The sequence below is a fragment of the Podarcis muralis genome, chromosome 2 (assembly GCF_964188315.1).
Source record: "Podarcis muralis chromosome 2, rPodMur119.hap1.1, whole genome shotgun sequence".
Classification (NCBI taxonomy): domain Eukaryota; kingdom Metazoa; phylum Chordata; class Lepidosauria; order Squamata; family Lacertidae; genus Podarcis; species Podarcis muralis.
In genome coordinates this window covers 68,227,495-68,248,252 of record NC_135656.1, presented here as the reverse complement: position 1 = coordinate 68,248,252, position 20,758 = coordinate 68,227,495, and the positions used below count along the sequence as shown (strand labels likewise).

General features: G+C 44.8%; 1 protein-coding gene across 5 annotated transcripts in view; it reads left to right on the top strand.

Moving 5' to 3' along the window:
• The window catches only part of UIMC1 (ubiquitin interaction motif containing 1), a 91,393-nt gene that overhangs the window by 11,838 nt on the left and 58,797 nt on the right, over positions 1–20,758 (top strand). For all 5 annotated transcript variants that reach the window (XR_003705267.2, XM_028718454.2, XM_028718453.2 and 2 more), the window contains one exon: positions 121–260. Coding sequence is in view for 4 of the 5 variants with exons in the window: in XM_028718454.2 (XP_028574287.2) it covers positions 121–260 (140 nt within the window). In the remaining variant the exon portion in view is untranslated. The remainder of the gene's footprint in view (positions 1–120; positions 261–20,758) is intronic.

Below are 20,758 nucleotides of genomic sequence, written 5' to 3'. Positions count from 1 at the left end.
GGTCTCCACACCTATGAGACAAGAATGGATTGCCTAGGGTGCTCTACCTCCCAGTAATCAATTAGGAGGGGAAACTGAACCAGGATCAGTCGGACAAATAAATATTTCTGTTTGTTCCAGTGGAAAGGATGCCAAAGAAAAAGCGGAAAACTTCAGATGGGCCTGATTCCCAGAGCCAGGATCAGGGAGAAGAGTCAAGGGAATTGTCAAATGCCATGGTTGTGGATGCGTGCATTGTCATATCTGACAGTGATGGAGAGGTGAGTAGTCAAGAACAAACAATGCAAATTCTGACTTGAATTCTATTTGTATACCAGTGCATTTTCTTTCCCCTCCCCCATAAAATTCTATTTTGAAATAAAGTTGGAAATACAGGCACCAAAATGAAAGAACACTACAGAATATTATATCATGGTCACTAATTAAGAGGAAACGGAAAAAGGAACTCACTGATTACTGGTCTTGGTATATATATCAGGCGTGGGCTGCTGGGACAATTAGAGTATAACAGCCTGGGGAGAGGGTCACTAACTACTGGATGAGTTTGGATGTCCAAACTACAGTTAGGGGGAAAAAAAGCATCTGTATTTGATTAGAATGCAGTCAGGTGTTTGATGGGCTTTCACGGGAGATAAGATAAACAAAAACCATTGTGTCAGAACGCCCCGCCCCCCCAATACAACTGCTTCCTTATTGAGCAACTTCATACATAATCATGGTCCCCCAAATTTAATCAATCTACTAATTTATTTTTATGGGAGAGTTTATTCTACCTCTCTATCTGGAGTCAGGTAGCTGGACACAATAGTCTATTCTGCTGAATGTATTTTTAGGAGAGCTTTGATTTATTTTTCTCTAAGTAATCATATTGTCATACATGGAAAGAATAGGCATTTGGCATTGGAAATAAACTCTCCACACCCCCAGTTTCCTCTCACTACTGTATTGGCCGAATATAAGCCGCATCCGCAAATAAGCTGCACCTTTAAAATTAGGTGGCTTGGGGGAGGCTTGGAAGCCACGGAAGGGATGGGCACCATTGCCCCTCACTCCCAGGCTGTTCGTGGGGTGGGAGGAGCCACACCGCTTTGCCGGTGGCGTAAGGTCACAAATATAAGCCGCACTTTAACTTTTAATGATCGGAATTTGGAAAAAAATGTGCGGCTTATATTCAGGCCAATACGGTATATCCTTTTTTGGTTTGTATTTTTTTATTTTTTATTACCGTATTTTTCGCTCTATAACACGCACCTGACCATAACACGCACATCGTTTTTAGAGGAGGAAAACAAGGGAAAAAACATTCTGAATGAAACAGTGGATGTATCATTTTTGTGCTTCATGCTGTGGCCACAGACATGTGATCTGATGGTGAATTTGGGGTGACCCAATGCAAAAATCCTGATAATTCCTGTGGATCCATGCTTTGTAACCACGTTTTTGCACCATTGCAGCCCCAGGCAACAGTGGGTGCGTGATTTTTTGGGTGCAGGCTGTAGCCATGGACATGCTATGTGATCTGATGGTGAATTTGGGGTGACCCAATGCAAAGATCCTGAGGATCCATGTGGATCCATGCTTTTTAACCACGTGTTTGCACCATTGCAGCCCCAGGCAACAGTGGGTGCGTGATTTTTTTGGTGCAGGCTGTAGCCATGGACATGCTATGTGATCTGATGGTGAATTTGGGGTGACCCAATGCAAAGATCCTGAGGATCCATGTTGATCTATGCTTTGTAACCACATTTTAAGTGGGGAGCGAAGGAAAAACAAAGAAGGGACATGAGAGGGGTGTGCAGAGAAGCAGCTGGCTAAGAATGCTGGAGAGGGATTTAACGGGTGGGAGGCAAAAGTTCCCCCCCAAGCCAGCCATCTCTCTCTCTCTCTCTCTGTCTCCCTCTCCCTCCCCCACTCTCTCTCCCTCTCCCCCAGCAGTACCGGAGCACAGAGACGACACTTTCCCCTCTGCTTGCCTGGAGGGGAGGGGCTTTCCCTGCTCTTTGTTCCGTTTCAGCAATCACAGCAACGAAACAGAGGAGGGTGGGCAGTAAGACCCTGAGGCAGAATACAGGAAAGCTGCCACTTCCTCTTTTCAGGTTTCCCTTCTCCGTGAAGAGCGATTTGACTTTTGCTTGATTTTTTTGGCTCCAGGGACCACACATTCGCTCCATAACACGCACAGACATTTCCCCTTCCTTTTTAGGAGAAAAAATCTGCGTGTTATAGAGGGAAAAATACGGTATTTTACACACACACACACACACACACACACACGGCTCTTTGCAGTATATTTGAGACACTAAACAAAACACTTTAAACTGAAATAGCTGCATGCTCATAGGGGGAAGAAATCTGTGTCTCATGTAATTTGACAGGACAAGTCCTAGTTCATATAGCTCAAAATTGCCACCTTGAATTCTGTGCAGAAAGAAGCTGAAAGCTGACTTGAAACACCTCTGTCAGGAGGGTGAATGTGTTCTGCATCAGCTGCAGTCACCCAGCAGTCCTCAATTCTCTGTATACAGTTAATTACAGGAGCCTGCTTTGAATCTAAGAATAGCTTGCTGGAGAAGGCCAATGGCCCATCTAGTCCAGCATCATATTCTCACAGTCTAACCAGATGCCTGTAGAAGCTTAGGAAGGGATGAACAAAGGCCAGTAGATATAAATAGGTAAAAAAAGGTTTGTGGCCAGAGGTGGAGAAAAGCTTCCCTATATACCCTGTTCTCCAAGTGCAACATTTTATATTTATTTATTTAGAATATTTTAGATACCACCCTTTAAGGAATCTTCCAGGGTGGTTTAGAGACAGAAGTGCGCATGACCCCTGAAAATGTTCCCATGTTATGAGAACTTGCCCTTTAAGCTGCTGAAGGAGGATGGTAGGTGCCTGAGGTGTTGGGGATGACACTCCAAAGTTATTCCAGTTGTGGTATCTACCATATTTTTTGCCCTATAGGACGCACTTTTTCCTCTCCAAAATAATAATAATAATAATAATAATTTATTATTTGTACCCCGCCCATCTGGCTGGGTTTCCCCAGCCACTCTGGGCGGCTTCCAACAAAGATAAAAAATACACTAAAATGTCGCATATTAAAAACTTCCCTGAACAGGGCTGCCTTCAGATGTCTTCTGAATGTCAGGTAGTTGTTTATCGCTTTGACATCTGATGGGAGGGCGTTCCACAGGACGGGCGCCACTACCGAGAAGGCCCTCTGCCTGGTTCCCTGTAACTTGACCTCTCGTAGTGAGGGAACCGCCAGAAGGCCCTCGGAGCTGGACCTCAGTGTCCGGGCAGAACGATGGGGGTGGAGACGCTCCTTCAGATATACTGGACCAAGGCCGTTTAGGGCTTTAAAGGTCAGCACCAACACTTTGAATTGTGCTCGGAAACTTACTGGGAGCCAATGTAGGTCTTTCAAGACCGGTGTTATATGGTCTCGGCGGCCGCACCCAGTCACCAGTCTAGCTGCCGCATTCTGGATTAGTTGTAGTTTCCGGGTCACCTTCAAAGGTAGCCCCACGTAGAGCGCATTGCAGTAGTCCAAGCGGGAGATAACCAGAGCATGTACCACTCTGGCGAGACAGTCCGCAGGCAGATAGGGTCTCAGCCTACGTACCAGATGGAGCTGGTAAACAGCTGCCCTGGATACAGATTTGACCTGTGCCTCCATGGACAGCTGTGAGTCCAAAATGACTCCCAGGCTGCGCACCTGGTCCTTCAGGGGCACAGTTACCCCATTCAGGACCAGGGAATCCTCCACACCTGCCCGCCTCCTGTCCCCCAAAAACAGTACTTCTGTCTTGTCGGGATTCAACCTCAATCTGTTAGCCGCCATCCATCCTCCAACCGCCTCCAGGCACTCACACAGGGCCTTCACCGCCTTCACTGGTTCTGATTTAAAAGAGAGGTAGAGCTGGGTATCATCCACATACTGATGAACACCCAGCCCAAACCTCCTGATGATCTCTCCCAGTGGCTGCATGTAAATGTTGAAAAGCATGGGGGAGAGGACAGAGCCCTGAGGCACCCCACAAGTGAGGGCCCAGGGGTCTGAACACTCATCCCCCACCACCACTTTCTGAACACGGCCCAGGAGGAAGGAGCGGAACCACTGTATGACAGTGCCCCCAGCTCCCAGCCCCTCAAGACGGTTCAGAAGGGTGTTATGGTCGATGGTATCAAACGCCGCTGAGAGATCCAGCAGAACTAGGAAACAGCTCTCACCTTTGTCCCTAGCCCGCCGGAGATCATCAACCAGTGCGACCAAGGCAGTTTCAGTCCCATGATGAGGCCTGAATCCCGACTGGAAGGGATCCAAATGGTCCGCTTCTTCCAGGCGTGCCTGGAGTTGTTCAGCAACCACTCGCTCAATCACCTTGCCCAAGAATGGAAGATTTGAGACTGGGCGATAATTGGCCATCGTGGCCGCATCTAAAGATGGTTTTTTAAGAAGCGGTTTAATAACTGCCTCTTTCAGCGGGTCTGGGAAGGCTCCCTCACGGAGGGAAGCATTCACCACCCCACGAAGCCCATCGCCCAGTCCTTCCCGGCTAGCTTTTATAAGCCAGGATGGGCAAGGATCCAGGAAGCAGGTGGTTGGCTTCACTCGTCCAAGCAGCCTGTCCACATCCTCGGAGGTAACAGGTTGGAATTGATCCCATACAACTTGACTAGACAGGACTCTAGCACTCTCCCGCCCTGGCTCTGCTCCCACGGTGGAGTCTACTTCTTCCCAAATCTGAGCGATTTTATCTGCAAAAAACTTTGCAAAATCATTGCAGGAGATCATGTGGCCCATACTGGGCCCAGATGTCGCAGGTGGTTCCGCTAAATTGTGAACCACCTGAAAAAGTCTCCTGCTGCTGTTTTCTGCAGATGCAATAGAGGCGGCGAAGAAGGTCTTCTTCGCCGTCGCTATCGCCACTTGGTAGGCTCGACGTTGAGCTCTAACCTGTGTCCGGTCAGATTCGGAATGGGTTATCCGCCACCGGCGCTCTAGCCGTCTCAACGATTGTTTCATTGCCCTCAGATCCGTGGAGAACCACGGGGCTCTCCGGGCTCCATGCAATCGGAGAGGGCGCTTTGGAGCCAAACAGTCAATAGCCCTGGTTAACTCCACATTCCAGCGGGCCACCAGGGAATCGGCTGAAAGGCCATCAACATGGGATAAAGCATCCCCTACCACTCTCTGGAAACCATTTGGATCTATTAAGTGGTGGGGGCGGACCATCCGAATTGGTCCCACCTCCCTGCAGAGGGGATGGGTCGCAGAGAAGTCCAGTTGCACCAGGAAGTGATCTGACCATGGCACTTCTTTCGTTTCGCTTTTACTTAGTGTCAGATCACCAACATCCATAGAGGTAAACACCAGGTCCAAGGCATGTCCGCGGCTATGGGTTGGGCCAGACTTATTCAGGGACAGCCCCATGGAGGCCATGCTTTCCACGAAGTCCCGAGCAGCCCCTTTAAGGTTGTGTCGGCATGGATGTTAAAATCCCCTAGGACAACCAAGCTAGGTGTCTCCAGGAGGACATCCGCCACGACCTGAAGCAGCTCGGGCAGGGAATCCTTGGTGCAGCGGGGAGGTCGGTACACCAGTAGGAATCCTGTACTGCCCCTATTGCCCAACTTCCAGAACATGCACTCGGAGAACTGGGTCTTCCCAATAGGACGCCTGGTGCAAACTAATGACTTCCTAAAAATCACTGCAACCCCCCCTCCCTGCCCACATGACCTGGGTTGCTGTACGTAAGAGAAACCTGGTGGACAAGCAGCGGCAAGGACAGGCCCATCTGCTTCATCCAACCAAGTCTCTGTCACACATGCCAGGTCAAGTCCTCCATCCATGATCAAGTCATGGATGGCAGTGGTCTTATGAATCATTGACCTGGCATTGCACAGCAGCACCTTCAGGTCATGTGGGTATCCCTTGCTGATTCTAGTATCCATCCGGTCAGGACCAGACCCGGAGGCAGGGATAGTCCTCAGACAACGACTAAACCTGCCTCCTCTGTAATGACATGGTCTGGTCTTAGCGTAACTCCTCCTCCTACCCGTGATCACTGAGATCGGTTGTCCCAGTGCATCCTCCCCTGTGGAACATGCCCCAGCCATTTTGTGGGCTGGGGCCCACTCCCCGGCAGCCCTGACCCCTCCCCTTAAGAACAAGATAACACCTTAAAAAAAACAACCAATAAAACAATACAAACAAAAAACAGTAAAAATTACAAAAACATAAAATCAAACAGATTCCCAGGCCCAGTAAACATCCATCCCACCCCCACCCCCCCACTTACAAAAAATTCAAAGGAATTTAAAAACAACAACAACAAAAAAAACCAAAACAAAACATTTTAAAAGCACTCTGCACCCCTCCAGCAGTAACAGCAACTGTTCTAGTGATGCCCGTCAGGCCCTCTGCAGCAGAGCGCAGCAGTCCTTATGAGGAGGCTTCAGGCCCCGCCCCAGGCCAGATGGTGAGTGGCAGGAAGGAGCAGGGCCCTCAGACACTCACGCAGGAGGGTCCTCCTGGGCAGCAGAGCGCAGAGCAGAGCGCAGCAGTCCTTATGGAGAGGCTTCAGGCCCCACCCCAGGCCAGATGGTGAGTGGCAGGAAGGAGCAGGGCCCTCAGACACTCACACAGGAGAGTCCTCCTGGGCAGCAGAGCGCAGCAGTCCTTATGGAGAGGCTTCAGGCCCCACCCCGGGCCAGATGGTGAGTGGCAGGAAGGAGCAGGGCCCTCAGACACTCACGCAGGAGGGTCCTCCTGGGCAGCAGAGCGCAGCAGTCCTTATGGAGAGGCTTCAGGCCCCACCCCAGGCCAGATGGTGAGAGGCAGGAAGGAGAAGGGCCCTCAGACACTCACGCAGGAGGGTCCTCCTGGGCAGCAGAGCGCAGAGCAGAGCGCAGCAGTCCTTATGGAGAGGCTTCAGGCCCCACCCCGGGCCAGATGGTGAGTGGCAGGAAGGAGCAGGGCCCTCAGACACTCACGCAGGAGTGAATGAAGGGGAAATGTGTGTGCGTCCTATGGGGCGAATGCAGGCTTTCGCTGAAGCCTGGAGAGCGAGAGGGGTTGGTGCGCACCGACCCCTCTCGCTCTCCAGGCTTCGCGCACCTCTCCGCAAGCAGCGGAAGCCCAGCACTGGGCTCCCGCCGCTTGCGGAGAGTTGCCTGCATGCTGAAGCCTGCGTGCGCTGAGCTCAGCGCGTCCAGGCTTCGTGGACCTCTCCGCAAGCAGCGCGAGCCAGCGCTGGGCTCCCACAGCTTGCAGAGAGCTGCCTGTTTGGGGGCTGGGGTCAGGGGAAGCTTGGGTTTCCCCTGCCCCAGCCCCGCGCCTGGGGAAAAAATAATTCCCCCCCCTTTATTTCCCCCCCAAAAAAACTAGGTGCGCCTTATGGGACGGTGCGTCCTATAGGGCGAAAAATATGGTATTTGTTTAAAATATGCTGTAGTGATGGCAAAGTGTTGTTCAGCTGAACTTTAAGATTAACAAATGACCCTGTTCAGAGAGGAGTCTCATTCTGTCCAGTGTGACATAATTATGTTTAATAGAAACCATATGTCAAGCTTGGGGGCATTCCACAGAATTCCCTAATGACAACCTTTTACTATTAAATAAGTGCTGATAGCAGCATTATTTACACAGCTTACTGATTCTAGGGAAGGTCCAAATCCTTCTAAGCTAAATCCAAGTCCAGCAAAATGACCACCAGAGGAACTCATTTGCCATTGTATATTTGCAGTTTTTACGGTACATCCTCACCCAGTACTTTTAAAATTTCAGGGTAGCATTTTACACAATACCAAGGGATCTTGACTTCCCTACTGATTATAGATCTTGTGCCTAGTTCCTTTAGTGGCCAGTATTGATAAGCAGATAGTTATTATGTGCAAAGACTAAAAACAAAGCAAAAACCACAAAAACAAAACACAAACACAAAAAATTCCACATAAGCTAAACAGAGGTTGGGGAAGACCTTTACATCAGATGATATTGAAAGTTACATCTGCATCCTTATTAGAGATCTTCCCTGCTGGGAAAATTCTTTAAAGAAATACATCATGCAGCAGTGATTATTCCTTTTTGTTAAACCCCAATCTTGGCAAATATGCTAAGCTAACTTCAGATTTGTGCTGTGTTGCGAACTTCATATTGAAATCTGCAAGGAAAGACAAAACCAATAATGACAAGAGAGTCTACAATGCATGCAAGATCAGGACCTATTGTTGGCCACAATCTTTTATCTCAGTGTGCATATATTTGAAAATAGAGAAACAAAATAACTCTTAAAATGAATCTGTAAAAATAATGGGCACTTTCACTTGACTGTACGTTCAGACCTATAAACAATAAATTCTGGTGGCATAATCTCTCATATTACAGTACAGGATATGCTCAGGGAGGCCATTAAAGAGCCAATTAGGTTCTGTTTAAGTGAAAACAGTTCACAGCCAGTTGAGTAAATGGATTTATTCTGTTTGCTCTGTTTTCAGATCTGAGGCTATAACCCTGCCTTCTCATTTTCTCTCCTGCAAAAAATACCTTTCCTGGGAATTGTGAAAACTGTGTCTGACTCCTGAAACATTTCCTCAGATTTGCCAGGCATGCAATACAAAATTCAAGTCCTGAATTCCAGTGTTGCATTAAAGTAAAAGGCATGTAATAGTCTGGATAAACGACAGTTTTAGAGAGGAGTAGATTCTCAATTCTTCTGGCAGCTGCTCACATGTGGTTCCCTATGATACACAGATTTATAAGGCAGGCTTGGAAACCAGAAGTTCATTGGGCTCTTTCTTTGGCAACCTCCTGACAGGTATCTTTAGAACAAGCCTCCCATCCTCCTCTTGAGCCAGGATGCTTTGTAGCAGTTGCAGCTGGAAAGTCTCCAGCAACTCGCTTTTGATGATCTCTGGCAGGCTGAGTCTCCCTGGTGTTTCTCAGTCATGCTTTGTTGTCAAACTCCTCTGTGCTATTTTGCAAACTTCTTCTTGCAGTGGGCTTTGCCATAGCATCTGTTAAGGCTAATCTGAAGCAACTTTTCTGCCCAGTGGCCTGTCTAATCAATACTGATTGCACCATAGGCTCGAGTTGCTTTTGTCTTCAACTTGTGCTATCTGTGCATATGTGATTAGACCCTTTATCAGCTTTTTACTGATATCGACAAAAATTGGTTTCTTTTCTCAGTAGAGTGTATGTAGATTGTGAAGCGATGTTAAGCTGAATTCACTCTAACATATTCGTTATATATTTATCACACCCTCCTTTAGAGAACTCAAGAGTGCTACCCTGTAAAATAAATTAGACTGAGAGGGAAAGGAAGTTCTGTTTCACAGGCAGAGGTCTCTGTGTTAATGGGATGATTTTGTTGGATACAACACTTTATACTGACTTTCTTCTGTAGTTTTACATATTTCATTAGGACAACTTGTTGAGCTGAATCAATACAGCTTTCAAAGTATAAGAAAGAAGATGTGGAAACTGGCATTGGGGCAGCCTTTTGGTCCATGTAGCTCAGGACAACCTCCTTCAACTTGCAGTGACTCCCTACTCTGTTGCTGTCATCCTTTCAATTGGAGATGATAGGAATTGTACCTCAACCATTCCATAGGGCGACTTTCTATTTATTTTATATATATACACCACTTACATTATAGAATATCAAAGCAGCGCAGAGAAAGCCAGAAATAAGTATAAAATGCACATCAGAAATAATACAATTAAAATATCAGTATAACTCCAGGAGATGATCAGCGGACAATAATTAAAAATCGCATTCAGAAAGTGGGTAAATAAAAAGGTCTGCATAGGAAACCACAGATTGTTGGAGTCACAAGAGGTCTGGAGGGTGGCAACACAATAACAGGCCTTTTCTATGGTGGCTCCCCATTTGTGGAATGCTCTCCCCAGGGAGTCTTGCCTGGGGCCTTCATCTTTAGGTGCCAAGTGAAAACTGTTTCTCTGTAATCAGGCCTTTGGCTGATTAACATTCTATAGTATTTTAAATGTGTTGATGGGAGAGGGGTTATTGGCTTGATTTCGTTTTACTATGTATTTTGTGCTCTTGTTTTGTATTTTGTATTTTGAACTGGCCTGTGATCTTCAGATGAAGGGTGGTATACAACTGTAATAAACAAACAAACAAACAAATCAATAAAATTTATACATTGAACATGGCCTAGATTGAAGCATATGGTCAGCCAGTGCAGCTGCTTCAACAAAGGTGTCATATATTTGATGGCAGTTAACTCCAGACAGCAAGCTCACAGCAGCATTTTGCACTAACTGCAACTTCTGAACCAGCCTCAGGGACAGTCCCAATGAAGTGCATTGCAGTAATCAAGTGAGCGGTGTATGTGGCACAGTCGTGAGATTGTCCAGGACTGTCAATAGCTGGCATGGTAGCTGGTAGAAGGCAGCCCTCACTACTGAAGCCACTTGAGCCTCTAGTGACACATGAATCAGTGAGTACCCCCAGACTACGAACATGCTCCTTTTAAGGGAGTGTCCAAAAAAGGCAAATGACCAGTTTCCAGGATGCCCAAACCACCTACCGGCAGTGCCTTCATCTTGCCAGGATACGATTTCAGTATATTGGCCATGTTCTATCTCCACTGTTTGAAACAGTAGGCTTCTGAATACCAGTTGCCAGGAATCGCAGGCAGGGAGATTATAGTTGCACTTAGGCCCTTGTGGGCTTCCCATAGGCATCTGGTTGGCCACTGTAGGGACAGGATACTGGACTAGGTAGGCCTTTGGCCAGAACCAGCAGGGCTCTTCTTATCTTACATATTATTTGCAAGCCCAAGCGGGGGGCAGGTTTTTGTGACAGAGGAGAGACTATTGAAATCTCTCAGCTACCTCTGTGAACTACATGCACTTATTTTACTCTTCTTCAGTACAGAAGCTATGAACTTCAAAAGTCAAAGTGCTTGAATGAAATATATTGGATGAATCTTGAACAGGTCAAGACTACTGGTCATTCCAGAATATTATTTCATAGAATAAAACACTTTTCTTCCACTAGCATTGATCCAGCATGTTTACTGCTTGTGGGCTTCTCATAAGCATTTAGTTTTATTTATTTTATATTTTATTTGTATAATTTATATCCTGCACCCATCATATGTGATCTTGGGCCCACAACAATAAACAGCCATGTATCTTTGGGTTATATAACGGCTCATTCAGAAGGCCTGAAGCAGGGGAGAGTCTTCAGCTGGTGCAAAAATAATAATAACTAAAGTTGGTACCTGGCAATGCTTGGAGGGCAGGTTGCTGGTCAGTGTGAGGACAGGTTGCTGGGCTAGATGGTCGGTGCTGGCCAGACTCCTATGCATTAGAAGGAAGTGTACAATTCATAGCTGCAGGGAGAGGGCTTGACTTACTGGTATTTGCCACTTCTGAAAAAGGGCTACATGAAGAGTCCAGCGATTAGAATAGGAGAGTTTTTTTGGGGAAATATCATTTTCTCAATGAGAATATATAGTTCTTTGGGTGTTGGGAAGCTACAATACTGGAAAGACATTTAAATCCCCTGAAATGTGCAAAACAAGTGAGCGAAATAGTGATAGCCTCAATAGACCCTATGTATGATTTGCTCTATTGGATAGCTGCAGTCCAGGGAGCTTCTGCAGTGAATCCAATTAATCCTCGTGGCCTAAACACACACGCGCGGTTTTCAGTGACTCAGATTTTTAAAAGCATACTTATTTAATAAAACCAGAAAATGAAAAACACTATTTAATTAGGTCTTAGATCTGCTCATGGGAAGATTTTGTTTCTAGTGGGAGCAAACCCCTTAATCCAGAAGTACTCTATATCTGTGCTGGCGAGAATGGCCTTGAGATACCTTCATTGAATGCAGAGAAGGAAAGAAATCAACAAAGGCAGTGGGGCTGCTCTAATCTGACCCAGCCTTTTAATAATGCTCATCCGCCTACGAGAATATCAACTACTCAAGGGACCATTCAACCAACTGCCTTTTTAATAAGACTGCTAGTCCAAAAATAATCTTAATCAATTAAGTATCTCCAGCACTGCTACAAGGTCATTCCTAATGCAAAACTTACAAGGAAAACTAATAGTTATGCTTGATTTGATCTCTGTGCTGTATTCCTCTGTTCACAGGAAGAATTCTGGATAGAGTTTCCCTTTCTTTGGGTTAAAAAGCTTTCAGAATATCATCATCTGTGTTGCTTTTTTCAAACAGGGATGTGCAGTTTAATTTATGCTTACAAGCAACTGCAGCGTCAGTTTTGTCCAAAGACTGCAGAAAGAGATTTGTTCTCAAAAACTCCATACATTTTCATTCAAAAGGGACTGATTAATTTACCACTGTTTCAAGCTAGATGATTTGAAAACTGTTAATGAATTCTTACAAAGCAACCTTATGTGCAGTGACTAGAAAATAAGGACCATTGAAATCATCTTAAATAGCCTACATAACTCAGTTATCTAAAATCTAGATGTGCACAATATTAATACATCCAGTACTGCTGTATAGGACAGAATCTTGGGTAACAATGAAAAAATGAGAAACACACATTGATGATATCTGGAAACAAAATTATCAGGAAAATCTTTGGTCATATCAGGGAAAATGAAACCTGCAGATGAAGGATTAAAGAAGAAATAAGAAGTCTCTATGACAAGCCAAGCATAGTGGGGGAGATTAAGGCAAAATTATTTCAGTAGCTCGGGCGCATCCGAGATACGGATAAGCAGAGAGCAGTGACAAAACAACTTTTGTAGTAACACCATGCCTTATTATTATTAAATTTGTAAGCTGCCCTTCATCTGAAGATGACAGGGTGGTCCACAACATAAAAATACAAAATGAGAACACAAAATACAGAATAAAACAAAAACAAACCACTAACCTCTTTCCCACAAACACAGAGAAAAGCCAAAGGCCTGGTTATAGATGTTTTTGCCTGTTGCTTAAAGATATGTAATGAAGGTGCCAGGTGAGTCTCCCTGGGGAGAGCATTCCACAAGTTGGGAGCCACCACAGAAAAGGCCTATTCTCCTGTTGTCACCCTCCAGACCTTATAGAATCATAGAATCATAGAATCATAGAGTTGGAAGAGACCACAAGGGCCATCGAGTCCAACCCCCTGCCAAGCAGGAAACACCATCAGAGCACTCCTGACATATGGTTGTCAAGCCTCTGCTTAAAGACCTCCAAAGAAGGAGACTCCACCACACTCCTTGGCAGCAAATTCCACTGTCGAACAGCTCTTACTGTCAGGAAGTTCTTCCTAATGTTTAGGTGGAATCTTCTTTCTTGTAGTTTGGATCCATTGCTCCGTGTCCGCTTCTCTGGAGCAGCAGAAAACAACCTTTCTCCCTCCTCTATGTGACATCCTTTTATATATTTGAACATGGCTATCATATCACCCCTTAACCTCCTCTTCTCCAGGCTAAACATGCCCAGCTCCCTTAGCTTAGCTTAGCTTATGAAGCAGTTCATATGGGAAGAGGCAGTCCTTGAAGTACTGTGGTCCTGAGTCATTGACCTTTATAGGTCAAAACTAACACTTTAAATTGGGCCCAAAAACTAATGGGCAGCTAGTGCAGTCAGGCCAGGATTGATGTAATATGCTCAAACTGTCTTGCTCTGGTGACCTTATTTCATTTTAACTTTTGCAGGATAGTCCTGAACATTCCAATTTGGGGGCAATATGAGGGTGGGGGTAATGTTTCAGCAGGGAGGTAGCTTTGTTGCTGTGTGGGAAGCCAGCCATGCTGCTTCCTTCTCACCGCCTACAGTGGTACCTTGGGTTACAAATGCTTCGGGTTACAAACTCCGCTAACCAGGAAGTGGTTGCTCCAGGTTAAGAACTTTGCCCCAGGATAAGAATGGAAATCGTGCACCAGCAGCGCAGTGGCAGCAGGAGGCCCCATTAGTGAAAGCACGCCTCAGGTTAAGAACCGTTTCAGGTTAAGAATGGACCTCTGGAATGAAATAAGTTCTTAACTTGAGGTTCCACTGTACAGTGGTACCTCTGGATACGAATGGGATCTGTTCCGGAGCCCCGTTTGCATCCAGAAGCGAATGCGGGTCGCCGCTTCTGCGCATGTGCGAGCGGCGAAACCCGGAAATAACGCATTACTTCTGGGTCGCCGCGGAGCGCAACCTGAAAGTGCTCAACCTGAAGCAACTTCAACCCGAGGTATGACTGTATTTTTCTTAAGACAGGCCTGTATTCCAGTGCAGCAGAAAAGAATAGGCTTGGCATACGTTCCTGTCTGGGCAGAAATCACTAAAATGTATGGGAAAATCCAGACGTATGGCAGCCTATATTGGCAGTGCCGTTTTTGCCGACTCTCTCTAAAAACTGCTCAAAAACGGCTTTTTGTGATTTTGGGCAGAACTAAAAAAGCTCAACAACTTTTCTGTCCGTATTTTCACTGTTTGAAATATGGCAACCCTAGAAAAGAAGCCACCAGCAAGGACTCATCAGTGAGCTGAAACTGACTTGTTTCACAGGGAGTCTGAAGAAGCCTTTTGTTAATGTCACCTTGGCAGAGAGTTGAGCTAAAGTATCAAGGCAAAATCAGAAGTCTGGCTGCCAGGAGTAAAAGTGTCAAGGGGTTTCTCTGAACTTTGTCGCGAGAAGAATAGGTGCAAGCTTAGAGTCCATGCTGGGTAATTGCCTATCCGACCGTAGTTTGTTAAAGAGGACCAGCTTTCCAGTGACAAATATAGGGCACTGACAGGGGCTAGCTGTTCCTTTTTACGCAACTGCAAAATGACGAAGCTTGTAAAAAGAATATTAAAGTGTAAACAGGGGAAACGAGAGGGGAGAGCACAGCAAGGGGGATAAAACAGGATGGCTGTGTAGCTGTCCAAACCCACCCACACAGCATCAAGCAGCAGCAGCAGCAGCAGCAGCAGAAGCAGCAGCTTTGCTCTGTTTTAGGCATGCTGTAAAGAACCATCTGGGAGTCTCTGGAATGGTTAACACCTGTCATGTTACTACAGCCAATAACAAAACAGTCAGTTTGTGAGCGCCTTGATAAAAATGGATCATCAAAAAGAAGGCTAGATGGATTTGTCTGGAGAGAAAACACACACATATCATGGTGAGCTAATGCTGTTTGTTTCTAATAAAGTGGTGGTTTTTCTAGCCAGTGCAATTACTATGCCATGATCATGTTAAGATATTTGGTATATGTCCCACCATATCTTCTCATAAGCAATTAGGAAAATATGGATTGTAAGTGTCTGCTAGGGAGGTCGTTCCCTCCTCCAGATCCAGATCCCCTGGATTCCCAAGGGCTCTCCACTGCTATTTCACCAGATCTACCAGAAATAGTAGACCCTTTCTCTGGTGCTATTCATTTATTTGGAATATTTACTTTGCCCCTCACCTGGAAAAAAACCATGTAGATGCTTATGGTCGTACATCTGATCATGGCTTGGAGGAAATGCAGAATTGCAGAATTCTAAAGGGGCAGGCTGTTAGATGAAGTAGAGCAGAGGTGGCTACCCTGTGGCCCTCCCATTGTGCTGGCTTGGACTGATGGGAGCTGGACTTCAACAATATCTGGAAGCCCAAAATGTAGATAGATAGTCACTCTTGAAGTATTTTCAGATAATGCAAAGCCAGAATAAATTCCACATGACTATTCACCACCCTGCTTTCTAGTAGAAGTCACTATTGACAGAATTCCCCCATCAAAGTTAAGAATCTACCACTACTTCGACATGCCTTATTTCTTGACAGTCCTCCCTAGCACTCCTCCTGTCATTCTGCATAGCATACTGCCCCTGTTGATCTTCTCTTTGACTCACTTCTTCTTGCATCAGTTCTGTGTCATCGCTGCCCTTTTTCTCAAAACACCACACTTTCAACTTTCTCAAGTCTATTCCCTATATCCTTCTTTCAGTTTCCTTGCCTCTGGGCTCCCTTTGTCTTTGTCCTGGGTCCTCAGCCTACCCAAGTAATTTTTGATTCCAGCAAAACTGACAGCTTTACTTTCCCTCACAGAAGTTAGACTATAGCTGGCTTAGTGTCCTTGGTTTACTATACTAGCTCAGCCAACCACAAGCCCCAAAACAATATCCTGGCCCTAAATGTTCTTAACACATTGGGAAATGGAAGAGCAGAAGTCAAAATTCTCCTAAGACAAGCATAATTATATGAACAAGAGAAAAATCAATGTCGTATTAACAAAATTGGTTAGATAATTGCTCCACTTAGAAAAATCTGCATGGTTCTAGGGAACTACTGTATAGCCTAAATAAGTATGTTGCAATGCTGATATGCCCAAAAGGCAACTTGAACTAGCAGAATTTTAAACATTGCTTCCATATGACAGAAAATCATTGTTTCATTCTCTTCCATACTAGTCAGACCTTAGTACGGACTTGGGAGAAAAATCAAGAGCAGAAAAAGGATAAAGCTTTTGAAAATAAGACTTAGTAGAAAAGGCTGATGCTGGAGCCTGGAGATGACAACCACTTTCTAATAGATGTACATTTTTTCTATAGCTGTTCAAGCAGAAATGCAACTGACAGGAAGTAATGGACTTTTGTTGAAGGAGGGAAGATTTTTAACATCACGTTCAAAATTGAGAAAAGTTAAGAACTCAATAAGAGAGGTTTGGGAATACTTCGTCTGTTGGATGTTTTTCAGTAGAGACAAAGATCAGTTAGGGGCAGTTAAAGTAGAAATGATCATACTTAAGGTAGGCATGGGTCTAAATCAGGGATGGGTAACTAAAACCAACTCATCTGCTATCTACTGAGCCGTGCTCATTTATTGGTCCACTAGAGTCAAGGATCAATCAACAACAATGAAATGACAGATCATTTCACTGTATATATCCCAGGTAGGTAGGTACATTTTAGGTGTGTCCAATTGCCGTGCAATTGCCAACTCATGGGTCCTCTTGGGGTACAGCAGAATGGAATGGAAGGTGGGGCAGAAGTTGGGAGCAGAATTCCTGTGCGAAATGGTCACTGCCTGTTTATAAATTGCTTCTTAGGTGGTGGGTCAAAGCAAAGAAGTATGCAACTTACAGATTATATGTTGTTGTTATTCCACCACCCAAATAGGTTACATATTCATTTTCTGCTCCAAAATCATCTGATTCTAGGAAAGCATATCTTTATTTTTCTTTCTAGTTTTATGTCATAAAAATATATTTTCCCGTAGATAGAACCAAGGCCCTTGGGCTGCCTGTCCTCTTTAACGCATTAAGCTGAACATGGAAAGCAAACGTACCTCCAGGCGCTCTCTTAATCCTTTTAGCAGGTAGACTCTGAGTGGTCTGCAAGCAAATTTTTTAAAGGGATCAGATGTGCACTAGGTGAACATCCAGTCGTTGCATTACATACTTACTGAATTCCAAGTTGCAGGATCAGCAGTCACTACCTGTTCAGTCTGCATGGATTTTCAAATCTTCTTGGTTTTTCAGAGAATCCTTTACCTACTTCCAAACAGGGGTCAATTCAAATATGCAGAAATAGCAAGTAATACAGTCCTTCCTTGACTGTTGCACATTAGGACTGCAGGTGGAAGGATATGTTTAGATAAGCCCCTACCTAACTGCCTGGTTCACTGCAGTGCTCTCTATATGGGGCTGGCTTTAGATGGCCTGGGAATCCAGAACTGTTTCAGAACACACCTGCCAGGATGTGGTAGCAGCAAGGCAGTTGGGACTTATTACACTGATTCTATACCAACTACATGTGTTGCCAGTTTTTCTGGGCTCAGTTTTAAGAGCTGGTATTGATTTTGTTCTAGGTCAGTGGTTCCCAATTGGTGGTCCGCATAACCCACTCGGGGTCCGTGGCACGTATCCGTCAACTGTCTGGGACATTCTGTTTTGGGAAGCCATGCTCTTGTGTGAGAGCATGGAACGCCAAAACATGCAGGTCATGTGACTCATGTGGGCGTGCAGCCCAGAAGACGGGCTTCCCAGTTTTGCACTGGGACATGTTGGAGGGTATAGTAGCATCATTCACATAACAAAAACTACCCCAGATAGAACACTTTCAAAAGTAGGGGTTCCATGGCTTGGCTTTTGAAAAACTGGGTTCTGTAGTACTTAGTTAGTTGGGAACCACTGTCTAGGCCATTTAAGTATTGAAGGGTTATCTGGTGCAAGAACTGCTTGTACCAATATTAGTTTGCCAGAGCTCAGTATCAGAGGCTATTCTCTCTCGCCTTTGATTAGCAAAATCTGAGTGGCAGATACCAGAGATGGAGCCTTTTTGGTGGTAACAGAGCATCTGAGGAATTCCTTCCCTGAAGAGTTCTGAAAAGCCCCTTCTACTGGATTTTTATGCTGATGTGTTTTTACCCCCCCCCCCTTTTTAACTGTTATGACTTTTCTAAGCTGCTTTGGAGGAAATATTTTAAAGAGTAGAATATAAACAAACAAATAAAATAAAGCAGCAGAAGAAAGTAGTCCTGAAGGCAAGCTTTCTGCAGTTTTATTCAGGTCAAAGCAAATGAATGGCTGGGGAAATATTTCTAGAAACTATAGGAAGAGGAGAGCCAATGGGGGACTAGAGCTTGTGAGTGTGCAGCCTACAAGCAGGTGAAAGCAGGGTGGTGTCACCAGGTCTGGTAGGGAGATTAAGCAGATCAGCTCAGAGGACAAGGGATGCCGGGTTGAAGACTCTTGGACTAAGCAGGGCATGGAGTGTAAACTGTGTTGGGAGAAGAAACTGTGTTGGGAGAAGAACCTGTTTTTCAGAGAGTGAATGAACCATATTTTGAATTTGTATATGACAGGGAATAAGGCCTTTTTAAAAAGCATTAGTATTAAAGCTGGAAGGTACTGTGAGAAATAAATGGAAGTGCTATCTCTTAAGTGAGTGGAAAGGGAGTGGTGAATAACTACTTCTGTACTAAATGGCTTGCTTGTTTGATTATTTTAAAAGCAGTGAAAGAAAATGCATATTGGGACTTGGAGAATCATATAATACTATGCCTTGCACTTAGTTTGTGAGGCATGCTCCTGGGATGAAATTTTTTAAAAGCTCAAGACAAAGGGTAGCACAGAACAGCAGTGAATTCAGTTCTGAGTAACAGCACAGAGAGGAAGGGACTGCTGTTGGGTTTGCTTGTGTTTAACGTCTAAATTAATTATCAAAATCTACGCACTAATGAAATCCATAGATGAGATTAAATAGTGAGAAGTTGCAAGCACACACCATAGCAGAATCACATTCCAAAGGGGCCAGGAGTACTTAGAAAACATGAACAGAACTCCACAAAATTAAGCATGATTTGCAAACATATAGCTTATAGATGTGACCAATGCATTATGCACCAGCAATACATTAAGCACCATTCCCTTCTCTTTGAATATTTCTGACCATAGGATCTCACCCAGTAGTTCAAGCTTTTTGAAATCAGCCTTCTTAAATTCCGGAGTCCATGTATGATTACACTCAGCTTTCCCTTGTCTCTGTGTAATGAAACCCAAGAGAACAGGATCACTTTCTCAGTACTGAATGTTTGGTAATCTGATCTAGGAAGGTATCATCCAAGCCTTTACTCTGGCTTCGCAGGCTATAGCAGACACCCACAGTGTATCTGAAGAAGTGTGCATGCACACGAAAGCTCATACTAAGAACAAACTTAGTTGGTCTCTAAGGTGCTACTGGACAATTCTTTTTAATTTTTTAATATATTTCTAACCACAGTCACCAACAGTGTAATCTTTTTTTAAAAAAACACAATTATTTTTATTAAAGTTTTCTTGGTTTACAAAGGTATGCACAATGTCTCTTTTTTCAAGTTACATTTTCCATAGGTCAGTTTCATTTGTGGAGACATTAGGGTTACATTAGGAAGAAAAAGGGTGGAAGAGGCGGAGGGGGCCGTGGGGGTGGGGTTGGGAGGCGATATTTCTATTTTGCTTAATGTATGTGTGGGTTTTTGTGTGAGTCATTTGTGCAGGTTATCTTTGCTATTTGCTTGTGTTCCTTTGGTGGTGAGAGAAATTGGGGTTGGCCTAGGGTGCGGTTGCTTGTTTGTGATTGGCTGTGGTGAACTTTGTTTTCATGTGTGAGTGGGGTGTGTGTGTGTGTTTGAATCAGGTTAGCCATATTGATTCATATGCTGTTGGTGGATTCTTGTTGTTGTCTTGTTGGGCTGATAAAGGGGAGCCATACCGGGATGAAGGTATCTTCTTCTATTTGTCCCTGTGCCAGTTTCAATTTGTTGGTTAATTTTTCTAGTAGGGCTGTTTCCCATACTATTTGGTACCATTGGTCCATGCTTACTCCTGACAGGTCTCTCCAGTGTCTGCCTATGATGTTTCTGGTTGCTGAGAGTAGGTGGGTTATGAGTTCTTTGTGATATGAGTGGGCATTAGTGTCTTGGAATATGTTTAGTAGGGCTAGTTCTGGGGTAATTTCCAATACTTGCTTAGTTATTTTACATATTTCTTGTATGGCTGTTGTCCAGAATAGTTGGATTTTGGGGCATTCCCACCACATGTGTAGGTATGTGCCTGTGGAGGTGCACCCTCTCCAGCATTTTGGTGAAGTTCCTGAGCGTATTAGCGCTAGTTTCCTTGGTGTTAGGTACCACCTTTAGGTGAGTTTCGGAGTGAGTTCTTTTCTTTTCGTTGATATGGATTTAAAAGGGGGTTTAGACCACATTCTGGTCCACTGAGTGGGATTAATCTCATAGCCTATTTTGTCTTCCCATTGTTTTTTTATTACGTCTAGCGTGTTCGTGGGATTTTGGAGTAGTATTTTGTATATTGCGGATACCATC